The sequence below is a fragment of the Hippocampus guttulatus genome, chromosome 23 (assembly GCF_054856545.1).
Source record: "Hippocampus guttulatus isolate MCC_2025c chromosome 23, RoL_Hgut_1.0, whole genome shotgun sequence".
Classification (NCBI taxonomy): Eukaryota; Metazoa; Chordata; class Actinopteri; order Syngnathiformes; family Syngnathidae; genus Hippocampus; species Hippocampus guttulatus.
Window position 1 is genome coordinate 1,650,047 of NC_141283.1, and position 10,479 is coordinate 1,660,525.

General features: G+C 49.8%; 1 protein-coding gene across 2 annotated transcripts; it reads right to left on the reverse strand.

Moving 5' to 3' along the window:
• Positions 1–4,314: 4,314 nt before the first annotated feature.
• LOC147185642 (N-myc proto-oncogene protein-like) lies at positions 4,315–9,990 on the reverse strand. Of its 2 annotated transcripts, none has more exons than XM_086104449.1 (3): positions 9,831–9,990; positions 8,889–9,576; positions 4,315–7,557 (listed from the first exon to the last, which is right to left on the reverse strand). In XM_086104449.1, the coding sequence occupies exons 2-3, from the start codon at positions 9,553–9,555 to the stop codon at positions 6,845–6,847; spliced, it is 1,380 nt and encodes a 459-aa protein (XP_085960575.1). In that variant the 5' UTR covers positions 9,556–9,576; positions 9,831–9,990; the 3' UTR covers positions 4,315–6,844. The 2 variants fall into 2 exon arrangements, with proteins under 2 accessions (XP_085960575.1, XP_085960574.1); XM_086104448.1 differs by having other exon boundaries at positions 4,315–7,560.
• Between the last annotated feature and the right edge of the window lie 489 nt (positions 9,991–10,479).

Here is a 10,479-nt window from a genome sequence, read left to right on the forward strand (position 1 = left end):
GTCATGCGCGGCGTTCCAAATGGGGTTTTCATTGCATATGGCCAGATATTGTGTTTTCGTCATTGCCGTCTAACATCCCGAGAGAACACAAAAAAAAACTTTCCAAAGATGCACCGACGATTCACAATGAGGTCCGTGGATCCATCCGGTCTCAGCAAGCTTCGGTCTGCAGGTCTATATTTAAACGCTATTCTCGTTGCTTCCCCCCTGTATTTTGATAAACCTCGACTTTGCGGTTCGGCCAGGAGTAAAATATTTCCATCCTCCCTTTGACGTTTCGTGGCGGGAATGGCTACTTTGTTGTGGGGTATCATCGTGACTGTCTTCTCACTTATCTCCCGACCACTTTAGCAACGACTGGTTTTTTTTGCTTCTTAAATGAAACGATGATGCAGCAGTTTAGTTTTTGAAACGTGAAGCCGTGCGAGGCGGCGTTATTTATATTTCATGCACAGGGTCAGAGTTAAAAAAAAACAACATGTCAAGACAAAAGAATTTAAGACATTTAAAACAGAAGAATTCCAAAGCAAGTAGAGAACTAAAATGTTGTTTACTAAAATTGATTCTAGAAATGCTTTAAAAGGTCTTCAATCATAGTTATGAGGAACAAAAACTTGAGGCTAACTAAGTTTTGTTGGCAGCTCATTCCGTTTGCAGCATAACAGCTAAATGCTGACGCACCGTGTTTGCTTTGACCTCCGGTGTCCATTAATTGACCCCAGAGCCCTACCGGGTTTCAATTTCATTTCTTTTCATGCATTTTGAGGTCACTTTTAGCACTTGAAACGAAGGCAATAATTGGTGAATAATTCTTTGAATGCTTTTAGCGGCATCCCGCTGACGACGGCTGGTTCAGGCTCGGCCGTTGTTGGATGCCGTCAGGACATTTGGCTCAGAAAGCTCAGTTGCGTGAGAACAATCGCTTCAAAGAGACATATAGCTTACTTGAGAGGGGCTTAAAGATGGACGCGGCAATGTCATTCACAATCAATACAGGCTGAGTCAGGGCGGCCGGTGAATGGACCGGCATTAGCATAGATATGCGAAGGTAAACCGCGCTGGCTGAATTTGTTTTAATAATTAGCACTTCACAGTGGCTTTTTCCGCCCCTTTCTTCCCATTGTCGCTCCTCTCTCCCTTCACTAATCCTGTCCTAATCATCACACTTTTTTTTTATCTCTCTCCGTCTTTTTCCCCTTCCTGCCCCGCGATCCCTCCGGCCGGGGTTTTCTTTTTTTTTTTCCGAGGCCCTGTGTTGTGCGTCCAAGGCCGTTTTCTTCCTCGGCGCACACTCTTGAAAGGCTATTCATGGATTCTTCAATGCGGCCCTATTACATTTGCTTGTAAGGGAGAGAGAGAGAGAGAGAGACGGAGAAAGACAAATAAGGCAAGGGAAAGGTATGCTGGGGTTGGGGTGGGCCGCGCTACAGTACCATCTGTATGCAAATGTCCTCAGACTTGGTAAACTTTGATCAAACACTCAGGCCTCCTTCTCTCTCTCTCTCGCCCCCCCCCCCCCTCCCTCTTTGTCTCTCTTCCCTGTCCACTATATGTGCCCTGCAATTACTGTAAGCTCGCATCTCTTTGTCAACAACTCCCGCGTTATACTCCTTTGGCACGAGACTCCCTTGACAAAAACTGACCTGACCCTCATGCCCTGCCCACACACGTCCATGTCTTTCGACCCTCCCTAAAATGTCCCTCACACACGCAGAGTCTCGGAGCACCTGCGGCCACACTGGTCCCCTCAACAGATGGTGGACCCCCCCGCCCCCTCTCTCTCTCCCTTCCTCCTCTCACACACATCGCATGGCTCTTGGCAATGGGTGACGGGCATGCCTTTGTGCAGAGGTTGGGCACACCACACACACACACACACACAGTTGTGTACCCACATACAGCAGCCATTGTTTGCACCATATGGGGAGGTTAACATGTTGAATACAGATCGGGTGTCCGGCAGCACAATAGAAGTCTTGTCCCAAGTGTCGTCATTGGAAGTGAGGAAACGAAACAAAACAAAAAAAACACGCCGCCTTATCTCCTGTACAGCTTTAATGTATGCCAGTCAAGAGATTTGTAAACCCATTAAGAAATGTGCATGTGCATGTGTGTGTGTGTGTGTGTGTGTGTGTGTGTGTGTGTGTGTGTGTGTGTGTGTGTGTGTGCGTGCGTGCGTGTGTGTGTGTGTGTGTGTGTGTGTGTGTGTGTGTGTGTGTGTGTGTGTGTGTGTGTGTGTGTGTGTGTGTGTGTGTGTGTGTCTTTGTCTGGACTGTCTAACCAGCGACCCAGTCCAGGCAGGATAATGGGTATTAATCAAGGAAAAGCCATTGCCATATGTTTGTTTAATTCTGTGAAATGAGCCTTGTTTCAGACAAGCACGAAGTGTGCCTTTTTGGGAGGGGGGTGGGGGGGGGGGGCAAAGGTAGACTTATGATGTCCGCCACTGAAAATCAACCGTTGATTTTTTCTGGGCTGGACGCACACATATCGGTAGTGTGAGGTCAAAGCTAGTTTGGTGTTTACTTAAGTCGCGACAGGTAGCTCGCAAAGAGCTTTTCGACTGCATCAATTGCGGCTAAACGCGTTGCGGTTTCACAGAGCTGTCAGTAATTAGCGCTTCTGTTGGTGGCAAATGCACTGCAGATGAATATCGTTCTCATGAAGGGGTGACAAGGAAAGTTGGAGAAGCCATGCTAATCGCTAAGCTAACTTCAGGTTGACACTATGTGATCGGCAAACACCGGAATTAAGAAGCGGGTGTGTGATCAAGAACACTTGTCACGGAAGTCTACTTGTCGCCGCATGAATGTGGAGTGTGTACAGCTTATTCACGACGCAGCTATTCGAATAGAAACGAGATATGAATCGCGCCGCATGACAGCGTACGTCGAATGAGATGAGTGGCCTGGAACTAAATTTTTATTTCTGCTTGAAATTGCCTCACTGAAAATGTTTCGAGACAAGAAAATACATTTGCTGCGATACACAATGTGAATTAAAAAACGTTGAAAACCGATTTGTTAGATTGTCATGTTTTCGGGTCTCTGGGATTAACCTACGGGGAAAAAAAAAATTGCCCCTTCGACGAAGTCATTGATGAGCGAAACTGCTACGCATAGAAAGAAAAGTTATTATTTTATAAATGTTTCTCGACAATTAACTCTCACAGTTAATCTGCATGTGCGCCATTTTTCTTCGCCCTTTCCGTTACTGTCCGCGAATTTGTTTTCATCTGGTAATCTAGTCGGGATAAGCCATCAGGCAGATGGTGGAGGGGATGGGAGGAGGCCGCTTGGGAGCGCACACTAGGCAAAGACGGCAGACTCCTGTCGCATCCGCACACATGCAGACACCAGACCCCTGTTACGTAATCCACCAGTTGCACTCCCCCGCCGAGAGACCTCGGTCTCGAGCTGTCTCAAGTCCAAAACAAAGTCATCCGTCTTCATGTAGCGTCTTTACGTCGTGAGCGTATCTCCGGGTGCCTCGGCGACTGCGGCCGACGGTGAGCTGGAGGATAGTCGGCTAAAATCGTTTGAGCGGGAAAGAGAAAGTCCCTTTCTTTCTTGGCTAAAAGGGATTACTCAAAAGTCATCGGCCAAGTGTGTTTAATTCCCTCCTGGCCTTTTTCTCGTCCCCCTTCTGCGCGCGCCCCGTCCCGCTGAATGGCGACTCGGACCGTGGCAACAGATTTCTCTTTCAGCCATCTCCATAGAACGCCTGGCCCGGCCCCTGAGTGGCACATAGTTGGGCTCAAGCCCGGCGATGGCGGAGGGAGGGAAAGGTGGGGGGGGGGGGGGGGCTGGAGCCATGTGGCCGATGTTGGTAAACAGTATCCAGGCTTGGCCTGGCATTGTGGCTGCCGGGCGAGCAAGGTCGAGGGTATCAGACACCCGAGGGCCACACGCAGAACAGGAGGTGGCGACACGGTAGTGGTTGGGGCCGTGGGGCGGGGTGGGAGGGGGGGTGTACAATAGGTACACACACGCATTTGCATTCATGCGCACAGGCAGAAATACACGGACAAATGAAAAGACTCGCTCTCTGTGTCTGCCACTCAGCAGCTGCTCTAGTTTCCATGGCGACGGGCGGAACAATGTAGTCGCGAGTGGGTGTTGCGCGCGGGTGTGTGTTTCCACGCACTTGAAGTGCGTGTAGGTGGGTGCGTGGGTGGCTGGGGGGGGGGGGGGGGGGAAGAGGATCCAAAAGTCTTTATTTCTCCGTCAGCAAGAAAACAAATAAGGAAATTGTAAAATAAATAAAGGAGGGGTGTGGCGGGGGGGGGGCAAAAGAGTCACAACAACCAAGATGCCGGTTTAATGATGTCTATTTATTTGTCAAAATGAGGTATTTCAAAGTGCTATGAGTTGCAGCACTAATAAATGTACATTTTTAAAAATCGGGAGGGAGGGGGGAGAAAAAAAAACATCTCATATCCAGATTCCCAGTTCTATGCACCCGATAGTTACAAATATAAGCAAAAGGGGGAAGAGGGGAAAGGATTAAAAAAAAAAAGTACATTAGGATAGAACACATTTGCTGTACAAAAGTTTGAGATCGAAGATGAAAGAAGATAAGTGATATCTACCGAGAACTCATTTTCATACGAAAATATAAGTATCAAATTTAGTATGTATCAGGTTCACACTAAAAAGCGTAAAGGTGTGTAGAATTAGTAAAACGATACGATACAAAGGTGAAAAAAAAGAGAGGAGGGCGGGGGGCGAAAGCAAAATATCGTTATATTACAAAGTTCGTGACTCTCAAAAATTGAAACCTTACAGTACTTTTTAAAAATTGTATATAAACTTCCAGTCCAGTTATTATTGGCAGCTTCCTGACGTGTATAGATTTATTAAAAAATGTAATAAAAAAAAAAAGAGGACAAAATGTTTTCCAAAACAAGGCAGATCTGAGTGTATTTTGTCTGTAGACTGTTGTGACGGCAAATAAAAAAAAAAAGTCTGCACCCCTGTTCAAAGGCAACATTTTTGCGACATAAAGAAATGTGACAATAAGTCATTTCAAAACGTTTTCCATTATTAACGTAGTCTATAACATGGACATCTCCATCGGGAAAAGAAAAATTGTTCAAAAAGCTAGTTGCATAAATGTGCACACCCTCAAACTCAGATCCCATTGCCGGTTGTTCTCTTTGCGTTGGAGCCTCGCAGTGCGGCAACAATTGCGCCAATATGTCCGACTTTAAAGGGATCAACGGTGCACAGAACTCTTCAGATCACCCCGACAGTTCCACCTGATTCACATTCGGACTCTGCATTGGCCATTTTAAAACCGGACTCAGCCACACTTGTGTGGATTCGGATTTCTGCTTTTGGCCACTGGAGATGACGTCTTCATATCCATCTTATTTTAAATCGCCGACTTTCATTTAGAACTGTTCATAATTCCCTCCACTTTCACTTAGGCTCCAAAAAATACCTTAGCGTCATCCAACGACAACACATTTCCCGACAGGCTTAGATTTCAAATGTGATTTTGCAAAGTGTTGCCAAGCTTTGGATGATTTTGAAGACAGGAGATTGTTGTCACGTATACCAAACAGCCAGTACATGCCAGAGTTTCCTGCAAATTTTTAAATATTATTGTTGGTTTTTTAGCAGCCTCCATGCTCAGTTTTCTTGTCATCTTATTAACTATTTTGGACAGATATTCTGCTCTTGGTAGCATCAGAGGATCTATAGTGTATTTTAATGCCTTGGAAATTCTTTTGTACTCTTCTCCTAACTGATGCCTTTGAACAGTGAGATCCCTCTAATGCTGTGGAAGCTCTCTGTGAACCCTTTGCTCTCGAATGTGACTTCCAAAATGTCCGGAAGAGCCAACTAGAATAGCTCCGCTTGATTTAGGGATCATCAGAAGCACTTTAAACTCCCATTTCCCCGAGTTAAAATCTGATGAGTTCTGAACACAGCCACTTTCTCACTTCCAAGAGGGTGTGCACACTTATGCAAACCTCTCACATTTGACTTAACCGCTCATTTTTTTAAAAATGAAGTTGTACAGATTATACAGTAGAGCACATTAATAGTGTAAAAAAAGTTGAAAGATTTATTCTTGCCCTCTTTCGTTTTTTTTTGTTGTTTTTTTTTTTAACATTACAAAAACCTGGCAGTTGAACAGGGGTGTGTAGACTTTCTATGCACTGTATATACAAAAGTGTCGGCGAGAAAGGTGCACAGGTATACATCCATTTTTACTTGGTTGGAGCACCAGTGTGATGGAGGAGTGAGAGAAAACCTGTAGTGGCATCATCGCTTGTGTCCATAGAGTCTTTGTTTTTCTATTTTGTATAAAGTTGTCCGCTTTTGCAGTTGTGAAGGCAAAGTTAGAGTTGTGCATGACTCCTTAGTTGAGTCGAGCACTCCGAGCAAAGTGCCCTCCAACACCGCTCCCGGTAGGAATCCACTTGATTCCAGGCTGGTGTCACAGTGAGTACAAAAAAACAAACAAACAATGCATACAATACAAATAATACCAAAACTTGATATAAAAAAAGCCTCTATTTCCTCATTCTTTATCGTTCCTCAATGTGACTGGATTGAAAAAGTAAACCCTAAACATTCTTAACGTCAACAAATGTGCAAAAAAAGTGGCGGCAGTGAAAGTCCCGACGTCCCTCCAAATAAGCATCCGCCCCCTTCCGAGACGTTTGTGTACATGTGGGGGGGTTGGTTGGGGGGGGCCTGCGTGTCTGTGCTTAAGTGTCAAGGCCAACTCCAAAGGTTACCCATCTAGACTGGGTGGATTGAGGCTGTTTTCGGCGCATCCCGGGGAAGGTATGTGAGTGTTCTGGGTGTCGACGGGCGCTGGCGGCGCGTCAGCGAGTCCTCGCCAGTTCCAGCCTGCGCATCAGCTGCTGCCGGCGGGCCTGCAGCCTGTCCTTTTCCAGCTGGAGCCGCCGTTCCTCCCTGTCCAGGGAGCTGACGTACTCGGTGGCCTTCTTGAGGATCAACACCTTGGCCGCCTTCTCGTTGTATGCTAGCTCGGGTACGTGGTCGCGTAGCGTCAGGAAGCTAGAGCGCAGGTCGTTGCGGCGCTGGCGCTCCAGGATGTTGTGGTTGCGCCGGCGCTCGCTGTCCTCCGAGTCGGAGCCCCCCCTGGGGCTGCTGTCGCCGCTGGAGCTGCGCTTGCCGCGCGGGCCCGACGCGCAGGACGAAGAGGCGGTTCGCGTCGGGGCTTTCGCCACGTCCGACGTCCTCTGTTTCTTGGGAGGCGGCGCCGGGTCGTCGTCCGACGTGTACGGCGAGGGCGCGGCGTAGTTGTGTTGCTGCTGGTGCACCGAGCTTCTCTTCAGGATGAGCTCCTGGGGGGCTCGGCTGACGAAGCGACCCGCCGAGCCCGATCCCGCGCCGCCGGCGGACCCCCTCTGGTCTTGACTTCTGGACGCCACGGCGGCTTTGCTGATTGTGGAACGCCTCTTTTCTACGGTGACCACGTCAATCTCCTCCTCTTCCTCCTCCTCCTCCTCCTCGTCTTCATCATCATCTTCCTCCTCCTCCTCTTCGTCATCATCCTCTTCCTCATCCTCTTCTTCTGGGAAAGTAAAACAGAATGAGTTAATCTGTCAGGTCTTCTCCCACTGTGATATGTGTACCGGCTGGTGACAGGTATGCACGAGCCGGCGCGTCTTATACAAGACCGATAAAGCGAGTGTTGCTCAACGCTGTTTGCATAAGCAGAATCGCCTTAATGCTTAGCGTCAGTCACCGCTCGGCTAATCTGCCGCGCAGGCGTTGACACGTCGAGTCTCAGTGCTGAGCGGGCAAGTTGGCTCTCTGCCTTCGCAACTTCTAATCGGCTTGGTCTAGGGTGGGACGAGTCGGAAGTCGCCCATCGTCTTTGTCTCAGGCGCCGACTTTGACCTTTGACAAAGACAGCGGACCTTCTTTAAGACAAGGCCTGACACTGTCAGCGAAGAACCCTTGAGAAACGGATGCGCGTCCTGATATCGGTCCCGAATGCAAAGGCCGCTTTTCGGCTTCTTGATGTCGCGGTCCACTTGCAGCCAGGCGGTGCAGTGACCAAGCCCATCCAGCAGACGGCACTACACCTAAAAGCTTGTTTTTTGGGGGGGGGGGTTATGTTTTTGTGTCTTATTGGCTCTGCGAGTCTTCGACACGGCGTGCGTGCGACAGCAATCGGATCACCGCGCTTTTAACCCCACCCCACCCCCGGCTTGGAGGGGCGCCAGGCAGACAGCTGTCGGGATGGAGCGCTTGTTCAAAGCTGCCGGCCCCTTAGAAACACACGCACACACACAAAGAGAGAGGACCCTCCCCTGCTTTGTGTGTAGCGGAGGAGGCGTTTTTGGCGAGGCTGCCTTGAGCGTACACTCCGTGCCAAGTTGGGTGCTCTTTGTGCTCCTCTTTGGTGTTTGCTTAGATGATTCCTCAATTGATAAACGCCCCCCCTCCCCCTCCACTTCCCATCTCGTGTCATCCCCCTCATAACAGTGCAGCGTCAACATTTTTTTTGTGGTAGTCCAATGATGACATCATTGCATGTTTGGGTCACGTGACGTCCCGCCAATGAGTGACGTGATCCACAGTCTTACACTAAATCATCTCTTCCGTTCTGCCTTTATGAAGTCTAAATCTTTTGGTGGGGGTCGCCGGGGGGAGGAGTGGGGGGGGGGGGTTAACCACATGGCAATTGGGCACACACAGTTCCATATTTTGCCGCCATCTGTTTTAAGGAGAGGCGTCTGATTACATCAACTCAGTTGACCGCGCGTGCGCGCGCGCGTGTAATCCGATTGCCTTCCAGTCATATGAACGTCATACCAGTGCGCTTTTCGTCGCGTTTGGCGGTCAACTCGCCGCAGACAAAGACATTTGTTGACACGCTCGCCATATTCTTACCCGAGTCGCTGTGGGCGCTCCCGTGCGTCGCGGGCGCGCTGACGCTCGAGTCCCCCCCGCCGCAGCCGCCGCCGCTCTTGTTCACGGGGAAGGGGAACACCACCGCCGGGTCCACGCATTCCGACGCCGCGCTGCGGCTCGCCACCTCGGGCGCTTTTACGCACACGTCCCGCCTCCCGGTGGAGGGAACCGAAGCCGCCGGAGCCACCGCCGCGACCACCGCGGCACTCGTAATAGCCTTCCCGAGTTTCTCCGTGACCGCCCTCTCCAGCTTCTCTCTGGCCGAGAATCCACTCCACATACAGTCCTGGAGGATGATGCTGTTTGGGTTTGTATCCAAAGCGGAACCGAACAGATCCATATCGTCAGATGCCCCCCAGATGTCGTCTTCGGGCAGGAGGAGCAGCTCCGAAGCCCAGTCCAGTGGGTCCCCCAAGCCGAAGCCCAGGAGGTCCGCCTCCGGGGAGGCTGCCGCCGGCTCCCCGGGTAGAGCGGCGCGGCTCGGGGAAAGGGGCGGAGTGGGCAGCAACTCGAATTTCTTCCAGATGTCCTCCCCCGGTGGCGCCGAGTCGGGACCACAGAAGTAGAAGTCGTCCTCATCCGGGTAGAAGCACGGTTGTAAAGAGTCGAACTCCATGTCTGAGTTTTTGCTTACAATCGCCGGCATCCTTTCCCACGCTTGAGAAACCTGCGTGGAGGAGAAAAAGAAAAAAACCTCATGAAGACCCTTGCTGTACCTGGACACGCGCGTGGCTCAAAGCCCGCACACAGACACGCAGTCTGCATTCCATTCACACTCCGGTCCCGTGTGACTTTTTTTTTTTCCTCCCACTCTGCGCGTAAAATGTGCCACCCGTGCGTAAAAAGGTGCGCGTTTGCAAATGACAACACACGCGTTGGACACCCAAGGCTTTCTTGGAGGGGGGGGGGGGGGGCTCTTACCTTATCTGTGACTTGTGCTTGTTCTCGCGTGGACCGGTTGTGGTCTCTGCAGTGGCAGTGAGTAGCGACACAGACACCAGATGTGAAGCAGTCATCGACGTGGGGAGCACAGACAGCCCTCTGACACGCACCGTGGCTGGCTGCACTGTTTTACACTCCGAAGGCTGGCAGGCAAAGGCGGGATGGCTCCTCCCCCTCCACCCCCCCCCTACTACCCCCCGTGCCTGGAGGAGGCCGAGTGGGAGGGTTGATCGAGGGTGCAGAATGGAGGGAGGGGGGGCTCGGGAGCTGTTATGCTTGTAGTCGGTCGCTCTTTCTCACAAGGTGAATGCAGATAAACATTCAAAACTAGACATAATGACGGCGCTGTGTCGTAAAGCTATCATTTTGATGTGGACGTTTCTTGTATTTTTCAAATCGACATTATTATTATTTTTTTTTTTCCAGCAAGATTTTATTTCAAAACCTCTTGACCTCAAAACAGAAAGGCTGCGATTTGTTGTTTACTGCAAATATATACGTCACCATACTGGTTTTAAAAAAATATGCACAATCCTCATGATATAAATCATATTTGCTCCAAGTGGATGACGGGAATGTTTCCCTCTAGTTTCTGTGCTTCGTAATAAGCAGAGTGGTCTCTTTTGTC